We start from the raw sequence: 20578 nt of genomic DNA, 5'->3' as shown, positions 1-20578 counted from the left end.
CCGATCCAATCCCTTCGGTTTAATCATATAATCATGCATTCGGTTTTAATTTGTTTTCAAATCCGATCCGATCTGATCCGATCCAATCCAATTTTTTTCGGTTTGGATTGAATTATCTAATGTTTCCTTTTTCAGCTATACCCTCTTCCTAAATATGTTCCTACCTATTATCTCGATTACCCCTTAACCTCACCTTAACAGATAAATAATCTAAATTTTATAGCCTTTCAAAATCTATCCCCTGGTAGTTAAGATTCGCCTCTTCTAAACACAAGTAGAAGTACTTTTTTTTCCTTTTTTTTCAGTGAAAATAAGCAAGCAGCTGTCAACTCCATTTTCAAAGTAAACGCCATTGCTATATATAATTGACTCAAGGTCAAACTCCTCGCTACCATCTGTACAAAAAAGTATGTCTTGAAATACAAATTGCCAACACTAAATAAGTGCTCCAGCAAGAGCAAAAACATGCAGTGACACACTAATATCATATTCACAGGTTCTGTACAACTAGCTGAGTTTTCTCAGTAATCATTATTTAGAGGAAAAAAATGTAATCCACTTTTGCCAACTGTAGAATGTGTTGGGCAAAGTATACTATAAAACCCCAGCTAAAGCAGCAGAGATAGTGGTTTATGGGGTGTCAACCTGTCAGTAGGTCAAAATGCTTTACAGAGGTTAGCCCTCATGTTATATAAACCTTGTTGATGAATTGGAACTGCCCACAACTTGCTCTTCTTTGGTTCAGATATCCTTACATGTGAAATTGCATTGGCAAGTGCATCAATCCACACACAAACATCATGATATTCTGAATTGCAACTTTCAGATGATGAAGAAAGGCTTGAAACCTCATTAAGGAACCCATCATCCATCCTGTTTCTTCCTAACCTAGGTTCAGGTGCAGCAACAAAGTTGTGGCAAGCAGCTCCATTTTGGTGCTTCAACTTTGATTCAACGGGCAGGATCTTCAATGTACGTTCTGTGTAGAAAGATATCCATGGATGTCCTGAAATTGAACCACATAATATTAATTTAACATGCAAACAATCGAACAATTCTTAAAACTTAAAAGTACTGTCATTTTATTTCCTGTTTAAAAACATTAGGGAGAAAAAGAGAGCCTCAACCACATAGAAGAACACATAATAAAAACTAACAAAAGTATGTGAGAATTAACAGATTCCCACCACTGTTATCCCAACCAAAACAAGGCAATCCTTCTAATTATTAAGAATTCATGTGAACGGCAAAGATACTTTTCAACAAAACTTGGAAATTTCTAATTTTAATTATTTCAAGATTAAAAAACAAAAAATCAGACCAAATACAACTAGTCTTTGGTGTATTCATCATTGAGGAAGAGAGATAAAGCACGCTACAAAACATTAATAATCTACCATAAACTTACTAAGTACTTCATCAGCTGTTATCCTTGCTGAAATATCCCTTGTCAGCATTCTCCCAACAAGATCTCGTGCAGGTTTAGATATTGATTCCCACATCCCGGTTTGGAACTCTAGCTTGGAATTCTTAATAGCCTCAAAAACTGCTTCTTGTGAATCCCCTTTAAATGGAAGAACACCAACCAACAGAGCATGCAGGAGCACTCCAGCACTCCATATATCCGCCTTTTCTGAGTATCTACCCAACAACACTTCTGGTGCAACATATGCAGGGCTCCCAACCAAACCCGTCAAGTTCTGACCTGCAATGCAAATTTCTAGACAATGAGGCTATGCATAAATTACTCATGTATGCATGTATGTATCTTTTACTTATGTGTGTGTATTTATATATATGTCAATTGAATTACTGATATTTTTAAATGCTTAAAAATTAAACAAAGTGACCTTAGAGTATGAATGGTTAGCTTCAAACTATTATAAGCATTTTCTCTAGGACCTCTTATTCTTAGACCGCTAGCAAATTTAATTGAATACTGAACATAGTAAACTTAAGGGAGATGACCATTTGAACTCTCCAATTTTTACTCCTATGTACAGGGTAACATTAGTAAAGTACAATTCAGTTGAAAGCTCATCATGATGAACTTCTTCAAACTTGCCTAGACATTTTTTATTAACAGAATGACTAGGATGGAATTTTACACAAGGAAGGTTGTGTAAGGATTCTATTCATAGAAGTTAGCACATATATATACCATAGGATAACAAAAAAAGAAGATCATCCAAACAGGTTTAACATATTACCCTTAGAAATTCTCATGGCCAGGCCAAAATCAGCAAGCTTTATTTCCCCCGAAGCAGTAAGCAGAATATTCTCAGGCTTGATATCTCTGTGCACAACTCCCATATCATGACAATACTTGATGACCAACATCACTTCCTTAAGTATATTAGCAGCCCGCTGTTCAGAACAAGGGCCCTCCCTAAACATCTGGTCGACAAGTCTTCCCCCAGAGCACAATTCCATCACCAGATGAGAGCAATCAGCTTCCTCATACACTGCCAGCAGAGTCACAACCCCAGGATGCCCAGACAAGTGCTGCATTATCTCCACCTCCCTGTAAACAGTCTCATCCCCCTTCTTCAGAGTCTTACACGCATACTCCGCGCCGCCAACAAGAGACCTACACAACGAAACAGATCCATACTTTCCTTGCCCGATCCTCACCCCAGTAACATAATCATCTTCAATCTTGTTCTTCCTCCCCATCTGGGTAGCCACGTCAATGCAACCTATCTTCCTCTTTAGGCCTCTTCCCGCGGTCATCAGAGACAATGTCCCACAAGGAGGAGCAGTGGCAAAACCCGCCACCCTACTCTTGTAGGAACCAGCTGAGTCTATCTTAAATAGAAATTAAGACTACCACTCGTCAGATTAGGTTTTGGCCTAAATACGTTAAGTTTATATAAAATATTTTGAACTTGGTTTGACCTATTAATTTGGTGTACTCTACATTATAGGTTTGGTCTTGTCTATATTTAAAAATCAAAATATATGACCTAGGCATATTAACATGTTTAAGCCTACGAATCTTTAATAATTATCAAAGTTAATATATATATATATATATATATATATATATATAAAATTTTTATTAGTTAAATTTATATAAATAATTATTTATTTTATTTGAATTAAATTAAATAATACGATATACTGACGTATAGGTCAATATTTGTAAAAGGAAATGTTTTCTAAACAAGTTTTTTTTGAGGTCCAAGCCTATTTTATTTTACTAAATATATTAGCTAGGTCAAACCTAACCTACTTAGACCGAATTATAAACACTTAATAGACCATTTGATCCATTTAAATCCCTACATGGAAGTTATGTGTGAGGAAAACTTGCAATTTGTGTGTTAACAATATTGAGCTTGGAAAATTTCACACGGCAAAATAATGTATCGATTATGTATAAATTATAATATGTATATATTTGTTAGTTGTGGTTATGATGACTGAAGTTACTGTTTAGACCTTATAATTACTTCTTCATGAATCATGATATTTTTAATTAATTGTCATTTTTTCAAAAATATGCTTAGCGATATATTTTTATTTATTTTAAATAATTCATATTTCTATCATCGATTCATACTCTCAATCCAAAACATATAATTGAAAATATTATATTCAACTGTAAAATTATTATTATTATTGAGGTAAAAAGTTTTGGGCGACCTTTGGAGGATAGTAGCCTGCCGGAACAAAATTTTGACGTGCATAATCACACCAGATGTTTTATGTACTCTAAAATCAACGGCAAATTGAGAGTACTAACTTGGTTAGGATGGAGAAAAAAAGGTTATAGCGAATTGAGAAGCGGAGAAAGTTATATTTATTATTATTTTAGACTTATCACTCTTATTATTTGATTGGTTATTGTTATATCAATTTGAAATCAATATTCTCTTTAGCTCCATCCATCTCACGCTTCTGCTCTTTGTCTTTGTCTTTGTCCTCCAACTTTGATGATCTTAGTGACTTTTTACTCATGACACCAGCAAGGAACCCATCAATATTTTCCAAACACTCCAGGAAATCATTGAATTCCACCATAAGATCAAGATGCTTTCCAAGTAAATCGGTTACCAAATTTTGCAATTCATTCCTTTTTATTATTTCACTGACGAAAAAATTATGAAGGCACTTCAAGAAAGCTTGGTAGTCATCAGCACTGTTCAACTTCTCCTTAACTTTCTCAAAGAAACTGAATGCTTGACTATACATGTTCTTTAAGGTATCCTTGTCTTCCTTAGAAGAAAAGTCTGAAGCCAACCCAAAACCTTCAGCTTTCTTGACAGATTTCTTTTTCTCATGAAAGCGCTGCAAGTTCAAATCCCTGCTGTTATTATTTTATATTGACAAAAATCTCACATGAGTCTTTACAATATTATTATTTTTTATTCTATAAATAATGTTCGCCCATCTAAATGTGACAACGCCTAACTCACCAGGTATTGTAAGCGAGTTAGGTAACGTGACATTATGAACAAAAATTTACAAAATGTGACATTCAGATAATTTTTTACAAAAAATGTGGCACTTTAATCGTTGTCCATCAAAAGAATCCTATAACAATTTCCATCTTAAAAACAAATCAAGAATTACAAGCCGTCTGTACTAAATAGGGAATGAAAGAAAGGGGCAAAAAAGTAGAATACATTCTTATATATTAAATTAAAGTTTATTCTCTTAAATGTAATGCCTATAATAGAGTAAACGCATATGATTTACTCTGCATCAGTATCCTTTCTATATATACTGCAAAAGACAACTCTGTGTTTTGTGATATAGTTTCTGAACTGTTAAGAGTTTGTTTCGTGCCAGCTCAGTTTCTGTTAGAAGTTAGATTTGCTGAGCTGGGGGGACACTGTAATCAGTTTAATCTTAAGTCAATAACACAGTTCTCACTCAGAAACTTTCTCTGATCTCTTCTCTCTTTCTCCTCCTCCTCCTCTCTCTCTCCCTCTCTCTCTCTGATACTTACATTTACTCAACAAACATAAACACATACTAGAACAGACGAAACGTACAAAGAAAAAAAAAAACAGAACAAACTTAAAAAATAAAAATAAAAAATAAAAAAGGAACCTACTCAGTCACAAAATTATATTCTGTTATGTAAATAAGTTTACATTCACTCCAATTCCTTCTTATACTCAAACTAACTAGGTTGATTGAGAAAACTGCATTACACTCAACTAACAGAAAACAACATTTTCGTCCTAAATAATCAGCAATAACTTTGGGGTAATAAGTTATGAGTCAGATTAGTTCTAGCAAACCCAACCCCATGAGCTAGGAAAATGAAAATGTAGAGAGAAAGAATCATCCAATAAAACCGTTAAAAAGGGGAGAAATGGATACCTCAAGAAATTGTTGAGCATTTATATGATCAGGTTCTCTCTCATCCTGATCACGATTAATCCTCATATCCTTACTCTCACGTTTCCTCCGCTTCTTGTGCATGTTAAACCTCAAAAATTTCACCTATGTCCTTATGCTCTTTGCGGTACATATTAAAAAAAACATTCATTCACTTTTTTTCTTTATCTTGTTCACAAAACTATGAAGCACTTCAAGAAAGCTTGGTAGTCATCAGCACTGTTCAACTTCTCCTTAAAACAAGTCAGTAGATCTCCAGAACAACAAGCAAAAACTGAATGCTGAGGCGGTGACTATACATGTTCTTTAAAATGGTGATATTAAAATTTGTGATATGTGATTTAATTTTTTAAAAGTTTTGGATTTTGAAGAAAAGTCTGTGAACTATAAAAAATTAATCAAGATTTCTGTGTGATTAGATTTCTTTTTCTTATAAAAAAATTTGGTTTGTTATTTAAATTAAAATCCCAATTATTATTAATTATTTTATATGTGATTTAAACTCAAAAATCAATTTGAAAAATCTGTAATAATAAATGTAATAATTTAAAATATTATTATTTAAATTATGTTTGTGAAGAATAAAATATATCTATGTCATTGCGTCTAAAATAAAAAACAATTACCTGAATTGGATTCGCCTCAAATAATTTAGAATAAATTATAACTTTTTAAATACAATTAGATACATAAAATGTGCCTATCATAGTAGAAAGCAAGTTAAATTCAACACCATATTATTTAAGTGGAAAGTGTTTGTCATTTTAAATGACATAAAGTTATGTCATTTGTAACGCCCGGTCGCTTCAAGAATCAATGACTATCCCCACATACTAACACGAGACTTTTCAGTCCGGGAAAACTTCCTAGGAGGTCACTCATCCCATAATTGCTCCTAGTCAAGCACACCTAACTGTGGAGTTCTTCCGATCCGGGCTACCGAAAAGCAGATGCATCTTGTTAGTATAGGTAGTACCAATTGATTCTTATAAGCTATTCTCAAACTGTGCAGTCTCATACCTGCACAGTCTTTGGAATTCTTCTCTTTCGGGTGTCGATTCGATTCATTCATGCATGTAACCCCACGCTGGAAGCCTGTCAGGAGTCACTCCTTGTCCGTGCCCCTTTGCACCGGCGATTACTCCCTGCCCTCGTCAGCGCTCTAGATGTTACATCATTTTAATAGAGAGATTCACACAAGAAATTATTTTTTATTTAAAATTTAAATTAAAAAAATCACTCACTTTCTCTCCCATGATTTTCATTTCTTATCTCTATATCTCTCCTAAAATAATATAACTTATGTCATTTAAAATGACAAACATCAAACTCATTATTTAAACATGGTCCTATCACTTAATTTGTTTTTAGCTTTTTTTTTTTTTAAGAAAAAACCCAAGCAAGACCTGATTATCAAACTTGTGCAGGACAACAAATTAGACATGATTAGTTATCAAACTTCAAGACCTAATACGTCAAATGCTTTGACGGGATTAGCCAAAAAAATTAAGTCCATGTTTTTTAATAAATTAATTACGCATTTATTACAGTTTTGGAAATAATTATATATTTATTGTACAATATAACGACCAATTTGGGCGTCACTCAAGACGCCTAAATTGGGCGTCACTCAAGAGGCAATCATACTTAATTTAGGCGTCATTTATCAGATATTGACACATGTCATATTTTTTTTCCAAAAAAATAATAATTTAATCATAAAACTTCTGAAGGCCGTAACTTTTGACTCGGGTATCCAAATCAGGTAATTCTTTTTTTAATTCCTCATAACTTTTTGAGATCTACGCAATGAGATCTCATTTGACATATTTTATTTCTCACAAACACAATTTAAATTTGCAAGAATAATATTATAAGAAACATTAAACCCGGAAGCCTCTGAGTTCTGGATTTGTGATTTAATATAAATAAATAAATAAATAAAATTTTGATTTGTGATTTAATTTTTTTTTAATAATATTTTTTTATTATAACAAAAATTTGGTTTGTGATTTAAATTAAAAATTAAAATTAAAATTATTATTAATAAGGAAAACAAAATAAAGATTTGATTTGTGACTTAAACTAAAAAATCATTTTGAAAAATCTGTAGAAATAAAGGAAATAATTAAATAAATATTCTAAATCTCTAAGGAAGAAGAATATTATTTTTGAAATTAATGATTAATGCTATAAGCTTCTAAGTTATTATTTATGGTCTGAAATTAATTATGGCTTATGAATTTTTTTCAAAAATAAAATTACCTAAATTAGGCGTGATTGCGTGTTGACACGTGTCACATTTTTAAACTCAGAAGTCTCTGTGTTTTGGGTTTGTGATTTAATATAAAAAATAAATCAAGATTTGATGTGTGATTTAAATTAAAAAATAACAATTATTATTAATAAGGAAAACAAAATAAAGATTTGATTTGTGATTTAAACTCAAAAATCAATTTGAAAAATCTGTATTAATAAAGGAAATTTATGTTTAAGATATATCCATGAAATTTTTATTCTTATTTTACCATAATACATAGTTGACTCAAAGCGAAAGTAGAGTAAACACTTATACCTCGATACCGGAGTTGTTAAATTGAGTCATGACTTATCAATTAATCTGGTTTAAGTTACCAAAATTCAATCCATATTAATTTACTTTTCTCTCAACTTGTAATGAGCTAACCAGAAACTTTGGGTTTAAACATTTTTAAATTCACAATTTTCATGAATTACTAATTGTTTTGATTATATTTATAAAAATTATGAATTCAGTTTGGTGATTGGTTATGTTTTGATGATTTTTACTACAATCTAGAATTAATTTATTATGATTACATATTTTTCTATTCTTTTAACTAATAATAAACAAATTTGTTTAACATTAATTTCAATCTAGCATTTTATGAGCCAATCCTAATCATCATGACTCATGAGAGATCTAAATAATAAATTACCCTCTTCGTTAAAAAAATATTCCAAAGCATATGCACCTTTTCTTTCTTTTTCCGAGCATATGATTCACTAGGGGTGTTCGCGGTCTGGATTAGATCGATTTTGGAAGCAAAATTCATCCGATCCAATCCCTTCGTTTTGATCATATAATCATCCCTTCGGTTTTGATTTGTTTTCAAATCCGATCCGATCCAATCCAATCCAATTTTTTTCGGTTTGGATTGAATTATCTAATGTTTCCTTTTTCAACTATACCCTCTTCCTAAATATGTTCCTACCTATTATCTAGATTACCCCTTAACCTCACCTTAACAGATAAAGAATCTCAACTTTTATAGCCTTTCAAAATCTATCCCCCGATAGTTAAGATTCGCCTCTTCTAAACACAAGTAGCTGTACTTTTTTTCCTTTTTTTTTCAGTGAAAATAAGCAAGCAGCTGTCAACTCCATTTTCAAAGTAAACGCCATTGCTATATATAATTGACTCAAGGTCAAACTCCTCGCTACCATCTGTACAAAAAAGTATGTCTTGAAATACAAATTGCCAACACTAAATAAGTACACATGCAACGCGTTATGGGAGGGATAACATACGCTTATGCACTCATGGTTTCAGATTAAAATCTTCCAAAAAAACATATGAGTAGGGTCAAGTTTTCACTGAAGTGAAATCATAGCATTCTATTTATCATGCTCCAGCAAGAGTAAAAACATGCAGTGACACACTAATATCATATTCACAGGTTCTGTACAACTAGCTGAGTTTTCTCAGTAATCATTATTTAGAGGAAAAAAATGTAATCCACTTTTGCCAACTGTAGAATGTGTTGGGCAAAGTATACTATAAAACCCCAGCTAAAGCAGCAGAGATAGTGGTTTATGGGGTGCCAACCTGTCAGTAGGTCAAAATGCTTTACAGAGGTTAGCCCTCATGTTATATAAACCTTGCTGATGAATTGGAACTGCCCACAACTTGCTCCTCTTTGGTTCAGATATCCTTACATGTGAAATTGCATTGGCAAGTGCATCAATCCACACACAAACATCATGATATTCTGAATTGCAACTTTCAGATGATGAAGAAAGGCTTGAAAGCTCATTAAGGAACCCATCATCCATCCTGTTTCTTCCTAACCTAGGTTCAGGTGCAGCAACAAAGTTGTGGCAAGCAGCTCCATTTTGGTGCTTCAACTTTGATTCAACGGGCAGGATCTTCAATGTACGTTCTGTGTAGAAAGATATCCATGGATGTCCTGAAATTGAACCACATAATATTAATTTAACATGCAAACAATCGAACAGTTCTTAAAACTTAAAAGTACTGTCATTTTATTTCCTGTTTAAAAACATTAGGGAGAAAAAGAGAGCCTCAACCACATAGAAGAACACATAATAAAAACTAACAAAAGTATGTGAGAATTAACAGATTCCCACCACTGTTATCCCAACCAAAACAAGGCAATCCTTCTAATTATTAAGAATTCATGTGAAAGGCAAAGATACTTTTCAACAAAACTTGGAAATTTCTAATTTTAATTATTTCAAGATTAAAAAACAAAAAATCAGACCAAATACAACTAGTCTTTGGTGTATTCATCATTGAGGAAGAGAGATAAAGCACGCTACAAAACATTAATAATCTACCATAAACTTACTAAGTACTTCATCAGCTGTTATCCTTGCTGAAATATCCCTTGTCAGCATTCTCCCAACAAGATCTCGTGCAGGTTTAGATATTGATTCCCACATCCCGGTTTGGAACTCTAGCTTGGAATTCTTAATAGCCTCAAAAACTGCTTCTTGTGAATCCCCTTTAAATGGAAGAACACCAACCAACAGAGCTTGCAGGAGCACTCCAGCACTCCATATATCCGTCTTTTCTGAGTATCTACCCAACAACACTTCTGGTGCAACATATGCAGGGCTCCCAGCCAAACCCGTCAAGTTCTGACCTGCAATGCAAATTTCTAGACAATGAGGCTATGCATAAATTACTCATGTATGCATGTATGTATCTTTTACTTATGTGTGTGTATTTATATATATGTCAATTGAATTACTGATATTTTTAAATGCTTAAAAATTAAACAAAGTGACCTTAGAGTATGAATGGTTAGCTTCAAACTATTATAAGCATTTTCTCTAGGACCTCTTATTCTTAGACCGCTAGCAAATTTAATTGAATACTGAACATAGTAAACTTAAGGGAGATGACCATTTGAACTCTCCAATTTTTACTCCTATGTACAGGGTAACATTAGTAAAGTACAATTCAGTTGAAAGCTCATCATGATGAACTTCTTCAAACTTGCCTAGACATTTTTTATTAACAGAATGACTAGGATGGAATTTTACACAAGGAAGGTTGTGTAAGGATTCTATTCATAGAAGTTAGCACATATATATACCATAGGATAACAAAAAAAGAAGATCATCCAAACAGGTTTAACATATTACCCTTAGAAATTCTCATGGCCAGGCCAAAATCAGCAAGCTTTATTTCCCCCGAAGCAGTAAGCAGAATATTCTCAGGCTTGATATCTCTGTGCACAACTCCCATATCATGACAATACTTGATGACCAACATCACTTCCTTAAGTATATTAGCAACCCGCTGTTCAGAACAAGGGCCCTCCCTAAACATCTGGTCGACAAGTCTTCCCCCAGAGCACAATTCCATCACCAGATGAGAGCAATCAGCTTCCTCATACACTGCCAGCAGAGTCACAACCCCAGGATGCCCAGACAAATGCTGCATTATCTCCACCTCCCTGTAAACAGTCTCATCCCCCTTCTTCAGAGTCTTACACGCATACTCCGCGCCGCCAACAAGAGACCTACACAACGAAACAGATCCATACTTTCCTTAATCTTGTTCTTCCTCCCCATCTGGGTAGCCACGTCAATGCAACCTATCTTCCTCTTTAGGCCTCTTCCCGCGGTCATCAGAGACAATGTCCCACAAGGAGGAGCAGTGGAAAAACCCGCCACCCTACTCTTGTAGGAACCAGCTGAGTCTATCTTAGTAAAAAGAAAGAAGAAGACGGGTACTCTCTGAGAGTCACACTCTTTTTGCTTAGCTAACGTTGTTTCCTTTAATATAATATAGGATGTTCCAGTTTATGTTCTCCTGCGTGCGTCACTATTTCAAGGGGTGTATTTGATTACGATTTTAAAAAATTTCCTCAATCAGTGGAATAAAAAAATCAACAGGGTCAAATTAGGTAAGAAAAATAATGAACTAGTAAGAAAAAAAATGAATATCGTCAAATTATATAAGAAAAAGCATTGAACGTGTATAATTCTGGAAATTATTGGTATTTATTCCCTTCTTTATATTGTTCAATACCAGATTAATTACCATTTAATAGTCATTATATTAACGAAATTGGACTTTTTTCCTTACACACGTTTCTCATTTTCATCATATTAATTACCATTCAATAGTCAACAAATTTCACATAAATGTTTGACTTTTTTGCAATTTATGCTTTTTTTAAAATAGAAATCGCAACTAACGTATAGTGAAAAATATTTTTTTCCTTAAAAATGCAGTTTTTGAAAGAAAAAAAAATTCAAACAAGTCCTTAATTTTCACCTCTGCTATTTTTTAAATTGTTGAAAAGTTAAAAAAAAAGAAAGATAAAAAGCTTTTTTTGTAATATTGCTCTTAACTTTGATCCAATCTGATACGCCAATCCCATGGGAATAACAAATTGGATTTTTTCCTTACACACATTTCTCATTTTCATCATATTAATTACCGTTCAATATTGTCATCATATTAACATTGAACATGCATAAAGTAGGAGTTGTTATAAAATACTAATAAATAACTTTAACTTGGATTTTGAAATGGTAATTCAAATTTGAATTCTGAAAATCATTGGTATTTATTCTCCCTTTATGATTGGTCAATACCAGGTTAATTACCATTCAATATTGTCATCATATTAACGAAACTGGACTTTTTTCCTTACATAATTTTCTGATATTCTTCTTGACTTTCTCCCTAATTTGTTCCCTAATTTCTATCTTAGGAATTTCCTTCATCCAATACCTCACTTTGTTTTTCTTGAATTTCCTTTAATTGATTTATCTTAATTCATATCAGGAATTTTTTAAAAATAAAATAATATATACTTGATAATGGGTGTTTCCATTCCTTCACAATAATAATAAAAGTGCTCTGTTTCACTTCTACGAGAATAAGTGTTTATTTGGATGAGTTTTCAAAAAAAAATTATACCTTACTTATTTTAGAAGTGCTTTTTATAAAAGTTAAAGTTATTTAGATTTTTAAAAAATATTTAGTTTTTGAAAAAATATTTGACTTATGTTATTTTTAGAAGTTAAAATTTTCAGTTTAAAAAAATAAATAGATTTTTGACTTTTTTTATGACTTTTGCTTTTTTTAAAAGCAGGCGTCCAAACATATTTTTTCATACATGCTTTTTTTTTCTGAAGAAAGACAACTTTTTGAGAGAGAAAAATTCATCCAAACGGCCCTAATAAATTTTTAATGACATGGAAGAAAATGAGAGAAAAGATTAAGAAAGAGATGACACTAATTTTTTTAATTTTTGATTTCTATTATTTTAGTTGCTTTATTTTTCTTCTCTTGAGTCAATTGAGAAAAGATTTGAAACTTTAAAAAAAAATTTCCATTTTCTCCTCTCAATCCAAAGATGAGGTTAAGGCATGACAACTATGGGATAGGATATTGTGACACCCAAGTTATGTTACACCCATGTGACACCCAGTCAATCTCACCGTTAGATCGCTTATGTTGATCCAACGGTTATATTTATTTCCATCTTTGTATGGTCATGATTTCCTAAATTTAAAGTGAAAGCATTAAATATGGGAAATCATAACCATACAAAGGTAGAAATAAATATAAAATATTAAATTTGGGAAATCATGATCATACAAAGATGGAAATAAATATAACCGTTGGATCAACATAAGCGATCTAACGGTGAGAATGACTGGGTGTCACATGGGTGTAACATAACTTGGGTGTCACAATATCCTATCCCGACAACTATATATTAGCATATGATATTAAAAAATAAAATGGTCAAGGGAATGAGAAAAAAAAATGTGAATTGTGAAGACGATTGAAAAATAATAGTTAAAAATGTGAATTGTCGTAAAAAAACTATATAATAAAATATTATAAATTTTTATATAATTTTTTAAATATAAAACTTGGTATTTCGGTTAAAATCTATTGTCATTTGCAATTTTATACAGTTGATGAAATCTATAAACAAAAGTAAAGAAATAGATTTTAATGTGTTATCAAACGTAATTTTGATTATCGGAATAAAAAAAAATGTGTTATCAAACGTAATTCTGATTCTCGGAATAAAAAGAAAATATGTTAACAAACGTAATTCTGATTCTCAGAATTGTTCCAAGGCACAGAAATAGAAAAGAATCATTCCTTTTCAGAAACAGTGTCAGGAATCAGAATGATTGTCATGCGCAGCCTAATTGTCATTGATTATATATCAGAGCAAACATATAAAAATGCACTAACTTTTTCGACAAACATTTCAAACATAAAATTTCACTTTCCTCCCACAACATAATAAGTAATGAACCAAACATTATTCTAATTGATCTCAGAATATGTTTTTAAATGAATAATATAAATCATCATATATTATATTATTAAAAAATAAAAGGTATGTGTAATTATGATAAATGTTTGACATGTCAAATTTTTTGCCCCAATTAAAGTTAAATTCTGGCTCCGCCATTGTGTGGAGCCATTCTTTTGGACGTTAGACGGTTTTTTTTTTGTTTTCTTGCCCATCAGTGGCGGAACCACATTATGCTTAGGTAGGGTCGGAGCCCCAGCTACATTTCAGTAAATTTTATTTATTATATAAGTGCTAACTTCTATGAATACAATCCTTACACAACCTGCCTTGTGTAAAATTCCATCCTAGTCATTCTGTTAATAAAAAATGTCTAGGCAAGTTTGAAGAAGTTCATCATGACGAGCTTTCAACTGAATTGTACTTTACTAATGTTACCCTGTACATAGGAGTAAAAATTGGAGAGTTCAGATGGTCATCTCCCTTAAGTTTTCTATGTTCAGTATTCAATTAAATTTGCTAGCGGTCTAAGAATAAGAGGTCCTAGAGAAAATGCTTATAATAGTTTGAAGCTAACCATTCATACTCTAAGGTCACTTTGTTTAATTTTTAAGCTTTTAAAAATATCAGTAATTCAATTGACATATATATAAATACACACACATAAGTAAAAGATACATACATGCATACATGAGTAATTTATGCATAGCCTCATTGTCTAGAAATTTGCATTGCAGGTCAGAACTTGACGGGTTTGGCTGGGAGCCCTGCATATGTTGCACCAGAAGTTTTGTTGGGTAGATACTCAGAAAAGGCGGATATATGGAGTGCTGGAGTGCTCCTGCATGCTCTGTTGGTTGGTGTTCTTCCATTTAAAGGGGATTCACAAGAAGCAGTTTTTGAGGCTATTAAGAATTCCAAGCTAGATTTCCAAACCGGGATGTGGGAATCAATATCTAAACCTGCACGAGATCTTGTTGGGAGAATGCTGACAAGGGATATTTCAGCAAGGATAACAGCTGATGAAGTACTTAGTAAGTTTATGGTAGATTATTAATGTTTTGTAGCGTGCTTTATCTCTCTTCCTCAATGATGAATACACCAAAGACTAGTTGTATTTGGTCTGATTTTTTGTTTTTTAATCTTGAAATAATTAAAATTAGAAATTTCCAAGTTTTGTTGAAAAGTATCTTTGCCTTTCACATGAATTCTTAATAATTAGAAGGATTGCCTTGTTTTGGTTGGGATAACAGTGGTGGGAATCTGTTAATTCTCACATACTTTTGTTAGTTTTTATTATGTGTTCTTCTATGTGGTTGAGGCTCTCTTTTTCTCCCTAATGTTTTTAAACAGGAAATAAAATGACAGTACTTTTAAGTTTTAAGAACTGTTCGATTGTTTGCATGTTAAATTAATATTATGTGGTTCAATTTCAGGACATCCATGGATATCTTTCTACACAGAACGTACATTGAAGATCCTGCCCGTTGAATCAAAGTTGAAGCACCAAAATGGAGCTGCTTGCCACAACTTTGTTGCTGCACCTGAACCTAGGTTAGGAAGAAACAGGATGGATGATGGGTTCCTTAATGAGGTTTCAAGCCTTTCTTCATCATCTGAAAGTTGCAATTCAGAATATCATGATGTTTGTGTGTGGATTGATGCACTTGCCAATGCAATTTCACATGTAAGGATATCTGAACCAAAGAGGAGCAAGTTGTGGGCAGTTCCAATTCATCAGCAAGGTTTATATAACATGAGGGCTAACCTCTGTAAAGCATTTTGACCTACTGACAGGTTGACACCCCATAAACCACTATCTCTGCTGCTTTAGCTGGGGTTTTATAGTATACTTTGCCCAACACATTCTACAGTTGGCAAAAGTGGATTACATTTTTTTCCTCTAAATAATGATTACTGAGAAAACTCAGCTAGTTGTACAGAACCTGTGAATATGATATTAGTGTGTCACTGCATGTTTTTGCTCTTGCTGGAGCATGATAAATAGAATGCTATGATTTCACTTCAGTGAAAACTTGACCCTACTCATATGTTTTTTTGGAAGATTTTAATCTGAAACCATGAGTGCATAAGCGTATGTTATCCCTCCCATAACGCGCTGCATGTGTACTTATTTAGTGTTGGCAATTTGTATTTCAAGACATACTTTTTTGTACAGATGGTAGCGAGGAGTTTGACCTTGAGTCAATTATATATAGCAATGGCGTTTACTTTGAAAATGGAGTTGACAGCTGCTTGCTTATTTTCACTGAAAAAAAAAGGAAAAAAAAGTACAGCTACTTGTGTTTAGAAGAGGCGAATCTTAACTACCGGGGGATAGATTTTGAAAGGCTATAAAAGTTGAGATTCTTTATCTGTTAAGGTGAGGTTAAGGGGTAATCTAGATAATAGGTAGGAACATATTTAGGAAGAGGGTATAGTTGAAAAAGGAAACATTAGATAATTCAATCCAAACCGAAAAAAATTGGATTGGATCGGATCGGATCGGATTTGAAAACAAATCAAAACCGAAGGGATGATTATATGATCAAAACGAAGGGATTGGATCGGATGAATTTTGCTTCCAAAATCGATCTAATCCAGACCGCGAACACCCCTAGTGAATCATATGCTCGGAAAAAGAAAGAAAAGGTGCATATGCTTTGGAATATTTTTTTAACGAAGAGGGTAATTTATTATTTAGATCTCTCATGAGTCATGATGATTAGGATTGGCTCATAAAATGCTAGATTGAAATTAATGTTAAACAAATTTGTTTATTATTAGTTAAAAGAATAGAAAAATATGTAATCATAATAAATTAATTCTAGATTGTAGTAAAAATCATCAAAACATAACCAATCACCAAACTGAATTCATAATTTTTATAAATATAATCAAAACAATTAGTAATTCATGAAAATTGTGAATTTAAAAATGTTTAAACATTTTTACTCTCATGGCTCAAAGTATTCCGATCAAATCAGGAAAAAAGAGAGGGATTTAGTGTGTCCTTTTAAAGGACGTAAATATGTCCTTTTAGACATAAATAGTTTTGTCAATAAAGAGAGGACAAATGATATATTTTAATTAAAATACGAGATAATTCTCTTTTTGTTTTTATTAGAAGAATGGGATGATTCTCTATAATTTAACCTTATATTTGGATTGAGGGGAGACAAGGGAAGAAAGTTTTTAAAGTTTCAAATCTTTTATCAATTGACTGAAGAGAAAAAAAATAAAGGAACTAAAATAATAGAAATAAAAAATTAAAAAAATTAGCGTCATCTTTTTTTTTTAATCTTTTCTCTCATTTTCTTCCATGTCATTAAAAAATTATTAGGGCCTCTTTAAATGGGTTTTTCTCTCTTCAAAAGTTGTTTTACTTCAGGAAAAAAAAAGCATGTATGGGAGAAATATGTTTGGACGTCTACTTTTAAAAAAAGTAAAAGTCATAAAAAAAAGTTAAAAATCTTTTTTTTTAAATGAAAATTTTAGCTTCTAAAAATAACATAAGTACTTCTAAAATAAATATCTATTTTTTAAAAATCTAAATAACATTAACTTTTATAAAAAGTACTTCTAAAATAAATAAAATATAAAAATATTTTTTTTGAAAACTCATCCAAACAATCACTTATTCTCATAGAAGTGAAACAGAGCACTTTTATTATTATTGTGAATTTAAATTGGAATCAAGGAATGGGAACACCCATTTATCAAGTATATATTATTTAATTTTTTAAAAATTCCTGATATGAATTAAGAGAAATCAAATAAAGGAAATTCAAGAAAAAACAAAGTTAGGTATTGGATGAAGGAAATTCCTAAGATAGAAATTAGGGAACAAATTAGGGAGAAAGTCAAGAAGAATATCAGAAATGTGTGTAAGGAAAAAAGTCCAATATGTTTTTATTATTGAATGGTAATTAACCTGTATTGACCAATCATAAAGGGGGAATAAATACCAATGATTTTCAGATTTCAAATTTGAATTACCATTTCAAAATCCAAGTTAAAGTTATTCATTAGTATTTTATAACAACTCATACTTTATACATGTTCAATGTTAATATGATGACAATATTGAATGGTAATTAATATGATGAAAATGAGAAACGTGTGTAAGGAAAAAAGTCCAATTTCGTTAATATGATGACTATTAAATGGTAATTAATCCGATATTGAACAATATAAAGAAGGGAATAAATACCAATAATTTCATTTGGATTACCATTTCGAAATTTTTATTCATTAGTTTTTTAAAACAGTTCCTAATTTATACACGTTCAATGCTTTTTCTTATATAATTTGACGATATTCATTTTTTTTTCTTAGGAATTATTTTTCTTAAATTTGAATTTTTTTATTCCATAACATGTAATTTGTTAATGGCGGTAAAAAAAGAGCAATATTAAAAAAAAAACTTTTTATCTTTCTTTCTTTATTTTTTAACATCAAAAATTTTAAAAATAGCTTTTTTTTAAGTAAAAAGATATATTTTTCTTTTTTTTCATTTTCTTTGATTTATGTCATTAAAAAATTACAAACCTCTTTGGATGGGTTTTTCTCTCTTCAAAAGTTGTTGTACTTCAGGAAAAAAAAAAACATGTATGGGAGAAATATGTTTGGACGTCTACTTTTAAAAAGAGTAAAAGTCATAAAAAAAGTTAAAAATCTTTTTTTTAAAATGAAAATTTTAGCTTCTAAAAATAACATAAGTTAAAACACACAAATATTTTTTCAAAAACTAAATATTTTTTAAAAATCTAAATAACTTTAACTTTTATAAAAAGTACTTCTAAAATAAATAAAATATAAATTTTTTTTTTTGAAAACTCATCCAAACAATCATTTATTCTCATAGAAGTGAAACAGAGCACTTTTATTATTATTGTGAATTTAAATTGGAATCAAGGAATGGGAACACCCATTTATCAAGTATATATTATTTTATTTTTTAAAAATTCCTGATATGAATTAAGAGAAATCAAATAAAGGAAATTCAAGAAAAAACAAAGTCAGGTATTGGATGAAGGAAATTCCTAAGATAGAAATTAGGGAACAAATTAGGGAGAAAGTCAAGAAGAATATCAAAAATTTGTGTAAGGTCACTGTTCCCCCGCACTCCGGATTAGTCCCATAGCCGGCTCAAAGAGTCGAAGCTCGTGGGGATACCGGAGGGAGCCAACTCGCACTCAAGAGGCAATCGCCTAATTTAGGCGTCACTCATCAGGTGTTGACATGTGTCATATTTTTTTTCAAAAAAAATATAATTTAATCATAAAACTTCTGAAGGCCATAATTTTTTACTCGGGTATCCAAATCGGGTAATTCTTTTTTTGATTCCACATAAATTTTCGAGATCGACGCAATAACATCTTATTTGACATATTTTATTTCTCACAAACATAATTTAAATTTAAATCAGGTAATCCTTCTTCCTTAGAGATTTAGAATATTTATTTAATTATTTCCTTTATTAATACAGATTTTTCAAATTGATTTTTGAGTTTAAATCACAAATCAAATCTTTATTTTGTTTTCCTTATTAATAATAATTGTTATTTTTTAATTTAAATCACACATCAAATCTTGATTTATTTTTTATATTAAATCACAAACCCAAAACACAGAGACTTCTGAGTTTAAAAATGTGACACGTGTCAACACCTGACACGTCACCAATGATGTCTAAATTGGGTTTCAATCAAGAGGCAATCACGCCTAATTTAGGTAATTTTATTTTTGAAAAAAATTCATAAGCCATAATTAATTTCAGACCATAAATAATAACTTAGAAGCTTATAGCATTAATCATTAATTTCAAAAATAATATTCTTCTTCCTTAAGTGATAGGACCATGTTTAAATAATGAGTTTGATGCTTGTCATTTTAAATGACATAAGTTATATTATTTTAGGAGAGATATAGAGATAAGAAATGAAAATCATGGGAGAGAAAGTGAGTGATTTTTTTAATTTAAATTTTAAATAAAAAATAATTTCTTGTGTGAATCTCTCTATTAAAATGATGTAACATCTAGAGCACTGACGAGGGCAGGGAGTAATCGTCGGTGCAAAGGGGCACGGACAAGGAGTGACTCCTGACAGGCTTCCAGCGTGGGGTTACATGCATGAATGAATCGAATCGACACCCGAAAGAGAAGAATTCCAAAGAATGTGCAGGTATGAGACTGCACAGTTTGAGAATAGCTTATAAGAATCAATTGGTACTACCTATACTAACAAGATGCATCTGCTTTTTGGTAGCCCGGATCGGAAGAACTCCACAGTTAGGTGTGCTTGACTAGGAGCAATTATGGGATGAGTGACCTCCTAGGAAGTTTTCCCGGGAAGTGTGCGAGTGAGGAAAAAGCACACTGAAAAGTCTCGTGTTAGAATGTGGGGATAGTCATTGATTCTTGAAGCGACCGGGCGTTACAAATGACATAACTTTATGTCATTTAAAATGACAAACACTTTCCACTTAAATAATATGGTGTTGAATTTAACTTGCTTTCTACTATGATAGGCACATTTTATGTATCTAATTGTATTTAAAAAGTTATAATTTATTCTAAATTATTTGTCACTTTAAGAAAAAAATATATTATTTTCTTAGCTCTACTTTATTTTTTTATTTCTACTTATTGG

General features: G+C 31.6%; 2 protein-coding genes and 1 pseudogene across 2 annotated transcripts; 1 reads left to right on the top strand and 2 right to left on the bottom strand.

Moving 5' to 3' along the window:
- Positions 1-494: 494 nt before the first annotated feature.
- Positions 495-5439, bottom strand: LOC133299924 (serine/threonine-protein kinase PEPKR2-like). Its single transcript, XM_061499416.1, has 5 exons — positions 5338-5439; positions 3900-4293; positions 2211-2804; positions 1409-1705; positions 495-1006 (listed from the first exon to the last, which is right to left on the bottom strand). Exons 1-5 carry the CDS (start codon positions 5437-5439, stop codon positions 657-659), a joined length of 1737 nt encoding a protein of 578 aa, XP_061355400.1. The 3' UTR covers positions 495-656.
- Positions 5440-9213: 3774 nt separating this feature from the next.
- On the bottom strand, positions 9214-11674 carry LOC133299923 (serine/threonine-protein kinase PEPKR2-like; annotated as a pseudogene).
- Positions 11675-14320: 2646 nt separating this feature from the next.
- On the top strand, positions 14321-15708 carry LOC133299922 (serine/threonine-protein kinase PEPKR2-like). The gene is made up of 3 exons (XM_061499414.1): positions 14321-14342; positions 14660-14956; positions 15359-15708. The coding sequence occupies exons 1-3, from the start codon at positions 14321-14323 to the stop codon at positions 15706-15708; spliced, it is 669 nt and encodes a 222-aa protein (XP_061355398.1).
- The last annotated feature ends 4870 nt before the right edge of the window (positions 15709-20578 follow it).

The sequence above is a fragment of the Gastrolobium bilobum genome, unplaced genomic scaffold (genome assembly GCF_033153095.1).
Source record: "Gastrolobium bilobum isolate Gb01-03AN ecotype WA unplaced genomic scaffold, APGP_CSIRO_Gbil_v1 utg92783, whole genome shotgun sequence".
NCBI classification, from domain to species: Eukaryota; Viridiplantae; Streptophyta; class Magnoliopsida; order Fabales; family Fabaceae; genus Gastrolobium; species Gastrolobium bilobum.
This window is presented reverse-complemented; position numbering and strand designations above follow the sequence as displayed.